The 17,134-nt window shown below is 58.9% G+C and overlaps 1 protein-coding gene across 29 annotated transcripts in view; it reads left to right on the top strand.

Moving 5' to 3' along the window:
• ABLIM2 (actin binding LIM protein family member 2) overlaps window positions 1–17,134 on the top strand; it is a 141,677-nt gene that overhangs the window by 10,066 nt on the left and 114,477 nt on the right. For 28 of the 29 annotated variants that reach the window (XM_041752303.1, XM_041752306.1, XM_041752302.1 and 25 more), the window contains exon 1: window positions 16,072–16,204. The exons of the other annotated variant lie outside the window; for it this stretch is intronic. In XM_041752303.1, coding sequence (XP_041608237.1) covers window positions 16,180–16,204 — 25 coding nt within the window. In that variant the 5' untranslated portion in view covers window positions 16,072–16,179. Of the gene's footprint in view, window positions 1–16,071; window positions 16,205–17,134 lie in introns of those variants that run through there. 29 annotated transcript variants of the gene reach the window in all.

Here is a 17,134-nt window from a genome sequence, read left to right as displayed (position 1 = left end):
CCGTGGGCTCCTGGTGCAGAGGGACAAGGATGGCAGTGCCAACAGTGAACAGGCCCCCTCCGGAACCCTTGGCAGGTCTCCCAGGACTCAGGGCCTGATTGCTCTTCCCTGCCGGCCCTCTAGGGCCCTGCTAGACTTGACCCTGTGGCCAAGGCAGGCCTCTCTGAAGCCCTGCCAGGCCTGGAGCTGCCCCATGAGGCTCTGTCCTCCCTCCAAATCGGCCTCTCCCCATCCTTCCTTGGCCTCCATCTCCTGCCACTCCCAATCCCTTCTCCACCTGTGTCTTTGTGAGAGCAGCACAGCCTGCAGCCTTTGAAGGAGCTAAGACGACTTCAGATACCCAGTGGCATCTACACCGGAGGCCTGAAGCGGGGTGAGGTGGGGGCTGGTGGGGCCTTTAAGGGGGCACATTGCAGCCCAACGCAAGAAGCTTCCCTAGCAGGTGGTGCCATGGGCCAGGAAATGGGGCTGGGGTAGAAGGGAATCAGCCGCCCTCCCTGGAGGGTGACGCAGCCCCGTTGGGAGGACCACTGTGCCAAAGCACACACACTGTGGTCCTGTGAGCATCAGCGATGTTTTCTCCCCCTTGTGGAGGTCAGCGGGCCAGACTTGGCGTCACTGGGCTGAAGTCTAGGTGTCAGAGGGCCACCTGCTCCGGGGCCTCTGGGGAGAATGCCCCCCTACCTCTTCCAGCCTCTGTGGCTCCGCATCCCTTCCTCCTCCATCCCCCCGCCCCCAGGCATCTGCTCTGTGTGAGGCCTCCCTCTGCCTCCTTCCCACAGGGACACTTGGGACGACATCGGGGCCCGCCCAGATCCTCCAGGATGCTCCCCATCTCCAGACTCTTAATCTGATCACGTCTGTGATGGGAGGGCATCCACCCGCATTCCACAGGCAGCCTCTTGAGCGCCTGCTTCTGGGACCCACACCTTTCCCTCTCCCAGGGCATCTCCAGCCTAGCTGAGGGGTTGAAAGAATGGCTTCTCATAGGAAACCAGTGTTACTCTTAACTTGGCTAAATTTAAACCCCAGACCCCGTGAGTTAGATCCTGTCGCAGGCTGCTGACCGGGGCATCAGTTTGTATTAGCTTCACGGAAGCAATTAGGCACATGCTTTGGGCCTTTAATACACTCATGCCCTTTGACAGAAGAACTGCTGCTCCTGGGAATCTTTCTGCAAAAGGCTCTGGAACACAGACACGGATTTAGACACAGAAATTGTTCCCTGAGGGGCTGGCGCAGTCTGCTGTGCGGCCCCCCAGCCTCAGGATGCTGGACACAGAGCTCGCCATCCATCCACAGCGGCAGCACCCAGACTCCAAGGCTTCGACTCCAAAATCTTGGGGGCCCTGGAGAGCTTCCGAGTGTGTTGTATCTATTGATGTGTCCCCAGTTAGAAATTAAAATAGAGACAATTCTAAGATATTTGCTAATTTGTTGGCTGATAGCCTTCTGTGTGTTGACATGTGAGGATTTTTAGTGAACAGAGTGGGATTTCTCCACAGTTTTGCAAATCACATTAATGTCCGGCCTAATAGAGAACAGCTGGGTGCTCATGTCCGGCCTGTGTTCAATCAGTGGTGATGCCACACGCTCGCAGCCTCTGCAGAACCTTCCTCTCAGGAGCAGGTGGAAATGGACAGGGGAAATCACATCCCAATCTTATTACGGAAATGGCTCTGACCCTGTCGACCTCCTGATGGGGTCTTGGGGACATCTAGGGGTCCCTAGACCAACTTTGAGAGCTGCTGATAAAGGCAGAGTATGCAGCCATTGAGATGACCTGAAGGATCAGTGAGCCGCGTGCGTCGGTGCTGGCGGTGAATGAAGAATATGGGGTATGGAATTTTACACACCGTTTCTAGAAAATACACAGGAAAAAAACACACTAGAAGAAAATACGTCCAAATGCCATAGGGTTCTGGGCACTTTTGTCTTTCCTCCTAATGCTGCGCTGTTTTATTTTTTCCTGCTGATTCACTTTACAGATATGCCAGAGACAGGATTTTGCTCGAGGAGGCTTGACTAGAGAGCAGCTGCCTGGCTCCCCGGCACCGGCTCCTGCTCCAGGGACCGCATTCTCTATTTTGGGAGGCGCGTTTTCACGGTGGAACTAGGGCGGTGGGTGGCATCCACACGCTAGAAGCACAGGAACTCGACGTGTGCATGTGTGTACTCTTAGATAACGTAGCTACAGCTACAAACGAGCGGGAGTTGGGTGCTGGAGCAGATACCAGGGTGGTCAGGGAGGAGTTAGAGGCGACTGGGACTCCGCGTCCTCGGCTGGAATGCCTGCACCCAGCCCGCGCTGCAGCAGGGAGCTAAATATATCCTGGGTGTGTGCTGGCAGCCTGGGAACCCCACCCCCACCGGCCCGCACCAGAGCTCCGGGGAGGCATTGATTCGTCTAATAAAAATTGATGTCTGCCATTTGCAGGGCATCTAGTAGCGCCAGGCACCGTGGAAGAGTTGTCTGGGCTCCGTCTCCAGCCTGGAGCATCCCTGTGTGTGTGTGGTGGGGGGGGCTGTTGCTCCCATTCTGCACTTGGGGTGCTCCCCTTCGGGAGGCCGATGTGCCCAAGGTCACATGGCTGCTAACAGGGGAGGCGGCATTCAGATGGGCCCCGCCTGGATCTCGGCGAACCCCCCGGGGGGTGCATGTCTCCTGAGTTTTTCAAATCGTTCTGCTTCCTGAAAAGGGGCCTGGCACGTGCAAGAGCATGGCAGTGGTGGCACCAGCAGCACTGGACAAGTATTGGTCATTTAGCGCCGGGGACCCTGCTGGGTGGTTGTCACAACTGCCCTTTCCCGGCAGGGATGCGGAGGCCAGGTGAGGTGGAGGATGCTGCCTCGGGTGCCCAGCTGACCAAGCAGAGCGGACGTTGGAACTGGGGCGTTCTGTTGCGAGATTCTGGGCTTCTGCTGAGCCATGACCTCCCTCCTTCTGTAATCTGCATTCGGTGGGGGTCAGCTTCCGGCTGAGGCCTTCTGTGACCCTCTGTGACCCTCTGTGACCCTCTGAGACCCTTCTCGGAGCTCAATGCAAGGTTGTTTCTGTGTGTGGGGCTCTCCTTCACACCTCAGCTTGCAGAGGGCAGGGGCTCCTGCTGATCTCACGGTTGGGTGGGGGCTCCATCGGCTGCGGTCACTACCCAGAACGTGGTGTAGGTGCGGGAAGCATCCTGGAAGGGTCTTACGAACAAATTGTCGTTTTTCTTACTTAAAATATGACCCACAGCCTCCAAGGTGGGCTTCTTGCATGGTAACATCTTATAGGAAGGTGAGATCCTGAGGGCCCCTGTGCCCCTTGTCCCCAGGGCCTGGGAACTGCTTCCCCTCTGATGCCCTGCTCTGGGCTTTGATGCCTCCCTCCCCCCTGGCTCCATGTGGTACCCCTGAGGCCCAGCGGGGCATCTCAGCATGGCTTTGTCCTGGATTCGGGCTGGTGCTTGCACAGCCTGGCCTCAGCCTGCCCCCCTGCCCCGGCCGCAGTGCCGGCCAGCAGGAAGGAGAGGGGCTTCTCCCTGGACCTCCCCTTCCAGCGTCTGGCTCCCACGGTGAGGATCTGCCTCTCTCTGGGGGCACCAACATCAGGAAGGCCACCCCCTTCACAGAAGACCCTTCCCTCGGCCCCAAAGGTGGGGCCCCACACTGGCTCCCATGGATAGTGACACCTCCTAACACGGAGCCAGCCAACCCACCCAGCGTCCATGGGGAGGTGGGTGGGCAGAGGTGGTGGTTTCACTCGCGCCTGTCAATCTGCTGGCCGGGTGCTGGAGGTAACCCTGACGCGGTTCTTCGCCCAGGCCTGATGAGAAAGGCAGACAGTGCGTGCTGAAAACACACCATGAGAAGGCACTTCTCAGGGAGGCTCTGGGGACAGAGAGAAGGTGGTCAGTGCACCTGCCATGAAAGAGAAATTCTGGCAGGCTTCCTGAAAGAGGTGCCATTAATCAAGTAGGAGTTAGCCAGACAAAACAGTGGGAGAAGGGCGTCCAGCAGCGGGTACGGAGCCCTAGAGAGTGGAGGGAGTGTCTGTGCCTCAGGTCAGGCCCTGGGTAAGGTGCTGGGCACGCAGCAAGAGCCCCACGGCGCTTTCTGCCTCTCGGGCACCACGGTTGTCCTGCACCTTGGGTGGCATCTGGTTTGTAGTTGGTGCTCAGTGACCCTGTGAGGAGCTGATGAGTCCTGGATGAGAGGAGAAGGGGAGGGAGCATAGGGAACCGGGTTCTACAAAGTATGGACTCCTGGCTGTTCTGATAGGGCTGGTGGGGTCCGGGAGCACGCTGGTGATTCAGCCGATGATTCCAGGCTGGGTTTGGGGACTGTTGGTGTCACAACCCTTGCAGGAGAGTAAAAGCCCGAGAGCTGGTGTGGCCTGGGTCAGGGAGAGCTTGCAGGTCCCTCTGGGTGAGAGAGGGAGGTGGGAGTGAGTGCCGAGGCCCAGTCCCTTCCTCCTCTCCTGCCACGAGCCCCTAGACTGGGGTTCCTTAAGGGCCACATGGGGCCGACCTACCCTGAGGCCCAGGGACCCCTTGAAGCTTGCTCAGGAGAGGTGGAGCTGTCCTGGGGCGGGAAGTAGCACCTTCCTCCGTTGCGCAGGGGAGAGGCCAGGGTCCAGGTGAGGCCCTGATTTGAAGCCTAGGCCCCTCTGTCCCATGCGGCAGGACTCGCACTGCAGCTTGGCCACTGCCGCCCTTCTGTCATTGTCAGCTCATCTAAGAATAGCAGAAGTGGCCTCTTTTCAGGCTTTACACATGTTGTTGAATCTGTGGCTCTTCAGGTTCTGGGGTGGAGTGTGCGATCCGTGAGGTCAGGTGACAGGGACGTGGGCCTGTTGTGTCTGAGGTGGAGAGCCACTGCCACGGCAACGGTGCTCGCCCTGGGCTGCTGGGGCCTTGGTGCCTGACCCAGCTGGGGGCTGATGGGGCAGCCACAGGGGCCCCCGGGATCCCTGCCCCCTGGAGGCACCGTCCTGCCAGGGGAAGCGGACAGGCACGGTGGTGGGGCTTTGGAATCACAGAGACTAGCAAGACCCAGAGACCCAGAGACAGGTCTCAGGCCAGTCCCCAGACCCTGGCGACAGCCCGGCCCTGGCTGTCCCAGTTCTGGAAGAGAGGGTTAGGCCAGGAATAGAAGCTTTTATTTCCCACAGCGTGCCTGACTCTGGGGGCCACAGCAATTTGGAGAGGAGTGCCTCTAGCAGCCGGGATCTGTGGCTTGCGGTAGGTAGGGACAGCCACTGGCCACCGTGGCAGCGACAACAGGACAGCTTTGGCAAGCGACACAGCCCCCCGCGCCAGCATGGCTCCCTCCCCAGCTCTGCCGTGGAGGAGCTGCAGAGGGGGGAGCTCCGTGGAAGGTGCCGGGGTGTTTGTGTCACTTCCTGCGGGAGCTGGTGAGCAGGAGCTCTTGCTCAGACACTTGTCCATTCTCTATCCAAGGTGACAGATCTGCTCAGTGCTCAGGCTGGACATTTGGAATGTTGGGGCCCCGGTGTGTGACGTGGAGCCCCAGAGACGGCATGGCCAGCCAGTGCCGTTGGCATGTGATTGACAATGTCCTTTTACTTAGCACCCCAAATCACCCTCGCAAATAGGTCTCCTGTGCCCAAACCTGCAAGTGGATCTGCTCTGAATAGTAAACACGTCCAATCTGCCCTCCCTGAAGCGTCCTCTATGGAGGCTGAATTATTCAGATATCGATTACTTGACTTTGCTTGAACAAATAGACCCGGATCGCATTAGTGTTTGGCAAAGGCCGTTTCCCTGGGTGCCCCCGAGCTCCTGGCGAAGGGAAATGGATTGCGAGGGAAGCTCTGAACCCCACCCCGTGTGGCTGTGGTCTCATGAGGGAGGACGAGGGGCTGGTAATTCATGGCAGGGCATGTGTGGGGCCCAGACGGCGGGACCCCGCATGTCTTCCATAAGGTGACAGCTCCCGTTTCTTCCCAGCTCTGGGGTCTCTGCAATACCATTAGTTTTCCCAGAATCCTCCAAAATACCCCCGGTTCTGGGGTGGGGGTCAGAGAGGGAGGCGGGAAGCCAGGGTCCATGGCTGGAGTGAGGCAGGGCTGCCTGTCCCCAGCCCCGGCCTGTCCCCGCCCCCAGGTGGCTCCCAGGAGCAGGGGGATGTGTAGAAGGTGCTGAAGGTGGCGGGGGTCATGGTCAGCTGAGCTCCAGGCCAGGTTGAATCACTTTAGAGGAACAGTGTCTGCCCCGTACCGGGCGTCCCCTACAATTTCAATGAGAAAAGAGGCTTTAAAGGAGACTTCCACACACCCAGGCCCCGTCTGCGCTGATTCAAGTGTCCAGGTCCTCACAGCAGGCTCCCTGACCCCCAGCTCACTGACCGGCCGGAGCCTATGTCTGTGCAAAACTCCATCTCCAGCTCTCTCCTGCCTCCCACAAGCATCTGAGGGCCACTCTGGCCAGGAAGGACCTTCCGGAGGGGCCCCAAGCTCTTCTGGGGGGTGTCCCTCTCACTTGTGTTTCTTAGAGTCAATTGATTATTATCACCGGGAGTCGGAGCAGCAGCAGTCATAGTATCACAAACAACACGCGCATGCATTTTTGCAAAAGCCGATCGATGACGAAAAAGGAACCCTCTATGGTCCCGGCGCCCGGGAATGACCCCAGACCCCACTGCTGTATTTTCTCCTGGCTCTTCCCTCTGCGTGGACCCTCGGTGGCACGCCACGCTTTCCTCCCCGCACACCGCCCCGTCAGTCTGCCCTGGACGTTGCGTGAGGCGGCCCTGAGCAGGTTTTCTGTGCTTTGTTTGACCACATTCTCTCTTGCCTTCACTTGGCAGAGAGTGTTTTCTGTCCTGTTTTTTTTTTTTTGGATTAAAGATTTTTTTTTAATTCTGGTAAAAAATACATAACATAAAATCTGCCATTTTAACTAGAGTTAAATGGTTCGTTGGTGTTCCGTACATTCACATTCCTGTGAAAACTCCACCTCCATCCATCTCCAGAACTTTTCCATCTGCCCCGGTGAGATAATCCCCCACCCACCCCGCCCGCAGCCCCTGGCAGCCTGCACTCTGCTCTCTCCTCTGTGGCTCTCACGGCTCTGGGGACCTCACGCAAGTGGCAGCGCGCGGTGTTTGTCGTTGTGGCCTCCTTCTTTCACGGAGCGCGATGTCCTCATGGCTCACCCAGGTCGAGGCAGGTGCTGGAATGTCCTTCCTCTTTGAGGCTGAGTGACATTCCACTGGGTGGACCGTGGTGTGCTTATCCGTTCATCTGTTGATGGACACTGGGCTTGTTTGGCTCTCTGTGACTCGTGCTGCTGTGAACACGGGGGCGCACATACCTGTTTGCTTTTGCTTCTTTTGGGCGCCATCCAGAAGTGGGATTGCTGGATCAAGGGGCGGACTCCCAGGCTTGGCCGAGGAGCTGAGACCCGGTGCCTCCCCACCTCACTGTCCGTCCATCACCTCCTCGTGAGTGCCTGTGCCCAGGCCTGGGGGCTCCTCCTCCCATCCCCATAACTGCCTTGGGGGCCTGGTTCCTCTGCACCTGCCCTACCCCCCACCATCAGCCAGTGTCTGTTCCATGGGTGACCTCCCTGACCCCTCCTCCTGCTCATGCACATGCTTGTCCCCTGGTCTGGGCACATATGTGCCCTTCCTGTTTGCCTCCCTCAACCAGGGACTCACTCCTGCCACCCTGTGCACCCCTGTGCGCCCCCATTGTGTCCCCCACCCCTCTGCCTCAGAATCCTCAAAACCAGCATGTGTCTGCTGGCCCCTAAAGGGGAGCCCAACTGAGTTGGGGGTGGTGACCCAGGGCCACAGCTCCCAGGACCTCAGAAAGCATCCACATGAGAGCAGGGCAGCCTGGGGTGGGAACCACGCCACACTTGGGAAGGTTGCATGGTGTGGGATGTGCGCGGCTCAGGCCCTCCAGCTGGAAATTCAGCTGGAAAATGTGTCGTCCTTTCCTTCCTCCATTTCCCTTTGTCTCCGTGAGCGTGATTCAGTGGGTGACCCTTGCCTGAGCCCCCCTCAGACTGCCCCATTGTCTGAGACGCAGGGATTCGGGTGGGTGAGGGACCCCGACCCACGGAGTAGGCCGGATGGTGGGCAGCTGGCGAGGTCCCTCCACACTGGGCGCCGCCAGGGCCCCACCTCCCTCGTGCTTTGCAGTTTTGCTGCCCCAGCGCGGAAAGCATCTAGTGGCACATTTTTGTTTTCATTGTGACAAAACATACACAACACCGAATTTACCATCCTATCCATTTCTAATTGTCCAGCAACGGGGCATTAATGCCTTTGTGGTGCTGTGCCAACATCCCTGCCTTCCATCCCACAACTTTTGTCATCTTCCCAGACTGAACGGGGCCCCGTGAGGCACTAACTCCCCATCCCCTACCGCGGCCCCAGGTCCCCACCATCTTCTTCCATCTGTGGGTTTGACTCCTCGGGTCCCCTGTGTGAGGGGAGGGTTCATCCAGGTCATGGCATCCGGGTTGTGGCCTATGTCACAACTTCCTCTTTCGGGCTGAGCAACATCCCATTGCCTGGACAGGCTGCACTTTGCTTATGCGTTCACCCGATGCTGGACGCCGGGGTTGCTCCCACTTTGGCTGCAATGAACACGGGTGTGCAGTCTGGATTTTAGTGGTCCCATCAGCAGCCCTGTGGTGGTGGCCTCAGCACCATCCTGTGGTCCTGCCGTGAGCAGGGACCAGGCACCAGGCCAGTGCAGAGCATAGTACAGGTGGCTCTTCATTTACCCGTCTCCCGACCCTCCTGTAGCTGGGTGCTCTGTGTGACCTGGGTGCACAGATGAGAAACAGGCCAGCGAGGTGCTGGGTGCTGTGCGGAGGACCTGCCCAGTGTGGGGCCCATGTCACCACTTTTCCTGGAGAGCACCCGATGGCCTGTGTGCGTCCATCCTCCTGCTAGGTTGTTTGCTCACTGAACCCCGAGTGGGTCTACTCTCTGCCCTGTGCAGGGCTGGCCAAATGGGGTGCGTGGGGGCCCTGTCCTGACTCACAGAGAGGGAGGAACAGGTGGCTGGCGAGGGGGCTCAGGCTGAGCGCAGCCCCGGGAGGTGAGAATGCTCATCTGTGCACCTTTGCACACATGCGCAGGTGTACCCATGAGATGGTCCGGGAGTGCGATTGTTAAACGGGGGTGTCTTCTGCCCAGCCGCTCCTCCCAGAGGCTGCCCACGTTCCACCTTTGCCAAAAGGGGCACATGCATCCCCTGTCCCCGTCCCCCCAGGCCAGCACAGGACAGTGTCTGTTCACACTTGCCCGGCGGATGGAAGGGGCTCCTCCCTGCTTTGGGCTCCTCCCTGGGGACTGGGACGCCCAGAGCATTCTCTACATTTCCGGGCAACTTGTCTTTCTGCGGATTTCCTGTCCCCTCCTTTGCTTATTTTTCTATCGGTTGCTTGTCTGTCTGTATTGACTCAGGAGGCGGATGGGTGTGTGGGCTGCGTTTGGTCAGGCGGGGAGATGAATCTCTGTTGAGATGATTGCAGGGTGGCCTCCCCAGAAGCCGGGGAGGGTGAGTACTCTGGGAGGGGCATGCAGGGTGCTGCAGGGTGCAGCAACAGGGGTGGAAGAAAGGGAGTCCCTCCGCCTTGCTCCGGGCCACCCTTCCCACTGGCGGCTGTGCCCTGCAGGTGGCTCTGGGGGCTCTGGGGACCACCGGGGTACCTGCCCCACAGGGAGGGCTGTCCCTCGGACCTTCTGCAGCCTTTTGTTGCTCTGGGCTCCTCCTGGCCTCAGGGTCCCCATAGCTGCTGACTCCTCTGCTGGACACTCTCCAGCCCCCTGAAGCTTTTTCTGTCTTGTTCTGAAGCCAGTAGAATTCAGAATTCAGTTTCTGTGTCACCTCGGAGAGGTCCTTTGACCTCACACGGTACTGAGTGCCCAGCAAGCCTTTGCTGCCAGGGTGGGTGCACTCGTTGCTATGTGGCACGGATGGGACATCCATCTGCCCCCTGGCCTGACCCTGGGGTATCCGGGGGTTCCCACAGCAGCCAGCTCCTGGCTGACACCTTGGAGGCCTGGGAGAGCTTTCTCAGGGTGGGTGCATTGCAGATGGTCCTGAGACCCTGTGGTGAGGGCCCAGCGTTCATGAACAAGTCAGGTGGGCAGTGCCAGCAGCCGGGCAAAGAGGAAGAGGGAGGCAAGGTAGTAGCTGTGGTGGCTGAAGAGGCCCCAAACAGGCTGGTGTCCAGCTCCGGAACAAGAACCTGGTCTCCATCTGGGAGGCCAGGTGAGCCCCCGGAGTTGGCACTCGATGCCGGGGGTCCTGGAGGTCTGGCAGGGAGGGGAGGACCAATGAGGGCGGGGCAGGGTCTCTACCAGGAAAGAAATGCGGCGGGGGGGGGGGGGGAGTTAGGGCAGAGAGAAGGATGCCCTCTGTGGTACAGGGGGACACACGGCAGTGAGTGTCCACGCTTTGTGCTGGCTGCTCTGAGACCATGGTGGTTTTGCTGAAAACGAGAACGCCAGTGTTCTGAGTCGAACACATTCCCCAAAGAGATATGCTGCAGTCCTAACCCTGGTACCTGGGACCCTGTGATGTGACCGTACTTGGAAGCAGGGTCCTAGTGGAGCAGGGCAGGTCCCGATCCACTCTGAGAGGCACCCCAACTGGAGCAGAGATGCAGACACAGGCTGCCCTGCAGGCCTACGCCGAGGGGGCTGATGGCCAGCAGCACGGAGGCTGCAGGAGGCTGGGGAGGAGTCTCCCCTTCGAATTCTAGACAGAGCGCGGCCCACTTCCACTTTGATTCAGGGCCTCAGCCCTCAGAGCAGTGAGCACAGGGCTTTCTGCTGTTTAAGCTTCCAGTGTGGGGTCATTTGTCCTGCAGCTGTGGGAAACCACTGCCATCACTGGGTGGGAAAGACAGACGTCGTTGACCAAGGGCCACCGTGAGCCAGGCTAGGCGCCAGGCAACCTGATAGGCAGCCATCCACATTTTACAGACGAGGAAACTGAGGCTCAGAGAGGTCGAGGCTCAGAGAGGTTAGGGCTCTTGGCCAGGGTCACCCTGCGGCTGAGCAATGGTGGCAAACTTGGGTCTGCCTGAGTTGCAGAAGGAGAGGCGAGAGTAGTGGTGGGTGGGAGCAGATACAAAGGGCGAAGCATTCTCTTTTCCCACTATGAATTGCAGGGGGGCTTCCAGGCAGAGGCGTCCAGCACGCAGCTGGCACACGGGGCTGAGTGCTCAGCAGAGGCCACGGCCGGGCCTCAGGAATCCCTGCCCAGGGCCTGGATGATGTCACAGATCCCTGCAGACCTAAGTTTTTATGCCCCTTAAAAAGGTGTTGGTGTCTTCCTTGCTTTAAAGTCACCTTGAAAATCTGCACCATCTACCGGAGAGTTCCAGGCTCTGATCTCATTTGTTTCTCATCTTTTAGCAGCGTAGGTAAAGATGTGAGTGAATGTACAATAGAGTATGATTGGTGGAAGCAGCATGGGGTTGTCAGGGAGAGAAGGATGGTGCTTGGATGTGGGGCAGGGGTGTGCCAGGGGGAGGGTGAGGGAGCAGCAGCGGATCCTCACGGGGGAGAGGACAGGGCCGCCTGGGACCACACACTCCCTTCCTTTCCGTCAGAGCCCCTTCCCTAGCCCCCCAGTGAGCCCCGCTGCTCCTGGGGTTCCAGCTGCTGCGTGGGCAGCAGGCGGAGGACCGTCTACCAGGCAGGGTGGCCGGGACCATGTCCTCGAGTGTGAGTGTGTGTGTGTGTGTGTGTGTCCTTCTAGGCACCTGCCAGTCCGCCCACCCTCGCTGTACAGAAAGGGCACATTTCTCTTTCCTCTAAATCACTCAGTTTCTCTTGGGTCCCCCACCCTGGCAGGTGTGGAAGTTGGGATAGAACTTTCTACACTGCAGGTGGCGACCCATTTGTGGGCATGAAATCAGTTCAGTGGGTCAGAGCAGCGTTGCTTACATAAGAAGTGGAGCTGAATGGAAAGACAGCAGAGCACGTCGTGAGTAAGAAGAGCCGGTATCGTCTGGTGAAAAAAATCGCTCTGTATTTATATGCCGTATAAACTGTTGCTGCATGCGGCGGCTGGAGAACGACCCCTCCAAAACACACCACGTCCTCATCCCTGGGACCCGAGAGCGTGGCCTTATCTGAAAAACGGTTTTTGCAGATGGGATTAAGTTAAGGACGTTGTGATGGGGAGATCATCCTGGATTACCCGCCTGAGCCCTGAATGCAATCACAATCATTCTTAGAAGAGGAGGCGGAGGGAGGTTAGGGGCAGACACAGAAAACAAGGCCATGTGACCACGGAGGCAGAGGTGGGGGTGAGGCGGCCACAGCCAAGGAGTGCCAGCCGCCCCCAGAAGCTGGAAGAGGCAGGGGATGGATTCTCCCCACGGCCTCTGCAGGAGGCAGCCCTGTGGACACCTTGGCTTCAGCCCGGTGGCTCTGATTTTGCACTCGTGGCCTCCAGTACTGTGGTAAGCCACCCAGTTGGTGGCATTTTGTTACAGCAGCTGTGGGAAACTGATACGTTGTGGGACAAACAGCCCAGCGGGCAGAGACATAAGTCGGGGCCTGTGGGGCTGGGGGCTGGGGCTCGGCTGATCAGGCTGGACCGGGTGTGGTGGCTCCACTGCGTCTCTAGTCTTCCTCCTGGGACCAGCACGCTGGCCCAGGACTGTTCTCCTTGTTCAAAGGCAGAAGCATGAGAGGCAGGTGGAAATGTGTGAGGTGCCTTGGGGCACATGGTCACTTCCACCTAAGTGTCATTGGCCACAACCAGCCACCTGGACAAACACAAAGTTATGGGGCAGGAGGATACTGTGTTCCTGAGAGACTCTGGCGAGGTTGAGGATGCTCAATACCCAGTCCTTCCGCAGGTGTGTACACCTGTCCCCGGGGGGCCACTGTCTAACAGGCAGGTCCCTTCCTGCGCGCCAATGTGGGAACAGTTAGGAAGCCACTGACCAGTGATGGAGAGCCTGGCCCTGAGCACATGGGTGTTCACGGTACCAGCTCCACTTCCCTGCAGCTCTCCCGAGCATCTGCTCAGAAGTTTCCAGATGGTGCAGGAACCTCACCTGCTCACCCCACATTCTCAGAAAGAAAGGGGCTCCTCCTGCAGGATGTGGGGAAGGGAAAGGATTGCCCCCCCCCCCCCAAAGCCCTGCTGCCGCAGGTCACAGCTCCAGGACGGGATGTGCAAACTGCAAATTAGCATTAAGCCCGCGGGGGTCCTGGTCCCTGGCCTTCAGACCACAATGGTGACCTTGGAGGCTGAAGGCTGAGGCCCAGGCCAAGGGGTGGGAATCCCTCACAAAGCTGGGAATCCACAGCCTGTCCTTCCCATGGGTGCTGGTCGTGCTGCCCCTCGTGCCCACTCCAGAGCAGTAGGGAAGGGGCAGGGTGCAGGCCCACCTACCCCCCTGGGCCCTAGGAACCACTTGAGGCTGTGGAAGAAGCTTTGAGTCTCTGAACCCTGGGCCTCTGTAGGTAAGGGATGTCTCCACCCTTAGTGTCCCCATGAGCCAGGGGCAGCTTCCCAGGGACCCCAGCAGCTGCTGCAGATGGGGGGTCAAGGTGCATGGAAGCTGGGGCTTTGTGGGTGGTCGGTGCCAGGGACCAGGCGACTGGGCGCTGGGCAGACACCTGGAGAAGGACAGAGCCCAGAAGAGCACCCTGAGCCAGGCCTGCACTGCGACTTCTGCCCAAGGGTCCCAGAGTCCGAGAAGCCCCTGCTGGGATGCAGCCCCTCTCTCCTGGGAGGCTCATCCCACAGCATCAGGGCAGATCTCTCTCACCAAACATGGGTGTTCTGGCCTCCAGCTGAGACAGACTGCAGGTGTCAGGCCTTGGGGAGCCCTGGTGGGGAGAGCGTGGACCTAGGGGAGGGTGGTCCTGGGCTGGGAGGCTCCGGGAGGGCTGGCCTCTACTGGACGCTCTCACAGCGGGGAGTCAGCGGGCAGGTTCATTCCCACTGTGTCTTCACTCCAGGAGCCCTAGGTTCCACCTCATCGGGGAGGGGAGAGGGTCCTTCTGAGCTTTTGGAGCTCATGGGACCCCGCCCCCTGGCCAGCTTCTTGCTGCCTGCAGGGTGGGGTGGGCATTGCTTGTGGAAGGGAAGAGCTGCTACCCACACCCTCTCCTGATGCACTTCTTCCTACCACTGGTCCCCAGAGAGAGTCCACTTTTTGGGCGACTAGGATGTCCTGGTGCTTGCACGCCTTCCCACCCCACAGAGCACCCCCAGGCTCATGGAGCGGGGGTCCTTCACCCTCCACAAACGTCTCCTCCCCAGTCTCACTCAGGCTACTCCCCTGCCTGGAGTATCCATCCCAGGTCCAGTAGCTACCTGCCCCTTGGCCTCTGCGTGTCCACCAGTCCCTTCCTCCTGGGCACCCTCTAGGGTGCTGGTCACACACAGAGAACCCTGCCAGACTCTCAGGCTCAAAGCCACAACCCGCTCTTGTTTAACAGAACTGGCTGCACCCCACGTTTGTCTCTGCCTCAGTTTCCTCTTAGGGACAGTGGGGACAAGATGGCTCCTGCCTCGGGTATGGAGCAGTGTACGGGACTTGCTGAGTGCTCAGAGGGGAGTTGAGGTCATGTCACCATCTTGGTTTATGCCCTGAACTGGGCACAGGGACACAGGGCATGGATCTCGGTATAAATGAACAGGGAAGCTCCTCTCATTTATAAGCAAAAGAGGATATAATTCTGTGCCTGGGATGCATGATTTGTACCCATTTGTGGGTCCCATGGGCCTCGATAGTGATGCTTCAGATAGTCCCAGGGGCTTCCTGCAGCAGTCAGTGTGTCACCAGCCCCCTTTACTGGGTGGCGAGGTAGGCATGTCACACCATCCTGTGACCCATGACAGTCCAATGAGGCGAGGAAAGCTCCACTCTGGCTGCCAGCACCTGCTCCTGACTCTTCAGAGCTGGTAGGATGACATGTTTTCTGCTGGGTGCCTCCAGAGGGGTCACTGGGCCTGCCCCGAGCTGAGCCGCTAGCTGGGTGGTGTGAGGCGTGAGCTGTGCTTTGGGTGTTGCCCCAAAGCCCCTCAACAGCAGCATCTGGCGCTGGCTACCCATGCCCCGGTGTGCACAGACCAGTGCACTCTCTGCAGCCACATGCTGAGTCCAAGCAATGCTCACTGTGTACACAGCTGGGACCTTAAAGCCGAGGGGCACCAGGGACGCAGGACATGGCTCAGGGACCAGGCGGTCAGCTGGACCCAGTGGAGCCCCAATGCCACCTTACACAGCCAACAGCCTTCCCAAGCCTCAGTTTCCCTCTGGCACATTGGGGCTGTGTGGGGGGTTAAAACATGTCCACCCAGAACCTTGGTGTGTGACCTTATTTGGAAGAAGAGTCTTGGGACACCTGGGTGGCTGAGCATCTGCCTTTGGCTCAGGGCGTGATCCTGGAGTCCTGGGATCGAGTCTCACATCGGGCTCCCTGCATGGAGCCTGCTTCTCCCTCTGCCTGTGTCTCTGCCTCTCCCTCTATGTCTCTTATGAAAAAATAAATTAAACCTTTTAAAACAAAAAGAAAAAGGGTCTTTGCAGTTGTGATTAAGATAGGGATGGAGATAAGGTCATCCTGGATCAGGGTGGCCCTGCAGCCAGTGATAGGTGTCCTTACAGGAGAGAGAGAAGGACACATGGACACACAGGGAGACACCCTGTCAAGGAGGGGCAGAGGTGGTTGTGATGACCACAAGCCCGGGAGCACCAGGAGTGGGAGGACGTGGGGAAGGATCCTCCTGTGTGTGGCCCTGTGCACATCTCGATTTGGAGGTCCTGGCCTCCAGAACCTGGCGAGCATGATGTTGGTTGTGAAGCCCCCAGCATGTGACACCGGGGCGTGGGGAGGGTCGTGTGGGTTCGCTCGTGCTGCCTGCATTTGGCACATGAGGGCAGCATGTACCCCGCCCCCCAACCCTCCACCCCGACCACGTGTCTTTCCAAAGTCCCTTTCCCGGACGCCTGGGAAACAGGTGCATCTCTGGGGGTTGGTGGGAGTCTATTTCAGTGTGCCGGGAAGGGGTTGGCCCTGCCCTTCCTGGGGCATGAGGGTGGCAGCTGCCACGTGACCCTCTGGTGTGTCCATCTGGAGTCGTGCCGGCCGAGGAGGCTCTCCTGCAGCTCAGCCGCCGCCCGCAGCCTCCGTGGGTGCCGGTCCTTGGTGAGGAGGCCATGCTCCATGGGGATGCCTGGAGGAGAGACAGGTAAAGCTGGAAACTGCCCTGAAGGCTGAGACCATCTGGCTGGAGGGGACGGCTGGCTTTCCTAACCAGCAGCCTTGGGTCCCACAAATAAGCTTTGGGGGTCTGACACGAAGGGAGGTGTCTGGTTGAGCTCTGCTGTTTATGAATGTGGTGAGGGCCGGCACTTGTGAGCGCCACCTGTTTGCCAGGCTTCTGGGGGCTTGTCTCATGGCGTCCTGATGACAGCCCTGTGGAATGACCCATTTTACAGATGAACGAGCTAAGACTCGGGAGAAGGGAGACTCTGGTTTGACATCACACAGAGGTGGGCTCTGGGGCCCTGGGACCCTACAGTCTGGGCCAGAGTTACTGGGCCCATGGCCCCTCTGCTCCTGCCTCACCTTCCTTCTTTCCTCCTGTAAGGTGCTGCAGTCAGCCAAGGCTGATTGTGCTTCCCAGGGGATATATGGGAATGTCTGGAGGCAGTTTTGTTTGTGGCACCTGGGGGAAGGGCACTCCTGACACCCCCGGGGCGGAGGCCAGGGACGGCCAGCACAGGACTGTCCCCGCTCTAAGGACTTGTCCAAACCAGAATGTCGGTCGAGCCTGGGCTGGGAGACCTGCTTTAAGGGATTGTCATAAAACCTCATTGCTGTGGGGCTGATGAAGAATCGGGTCTGTCACCTGCTTAGATGATAGTTATCTCCTAACCTACTCGAACTCAAGACCTGGCAAGGGGGCGGCCAGGGAGGGTGATGGGAGGAGCAGCTGGGTGGGGGGAAGCTCGGGAAGACAACTGAGGAAAGGGGAGTGAGTTCAGGAGGGAGCCTGCACCCCAGGAGCAGAGGGAGGCCAGGGTGCTCGGGCAAGCCTCTGAGAGCTGGGGTGTTCAGGGAGGCCTCCTGCAGGCTCCTCACCTCACAGGGCCTCCGTCCTGGCACGAGGCTCGGT

The sequence above is a fragment of the Vulpes lagopus genome, chromosome 4 (genome assembly GCF_018345385.1).
Source record: "Vulpes lagopus strain Blue_001 chromosome 4, ASM1834538v1, whole genome shotgun sequence".
In the NCBI taxonomy this organism is placed as follows: Eukaryota; Metazoa; Chordata; class Mammalia; order Carnivora; family Canidae; genus Vulpes; species Vulpes lagopus.
This window is presented reverse-complemented; position numbering and strand designations above follow the sequence as displayed.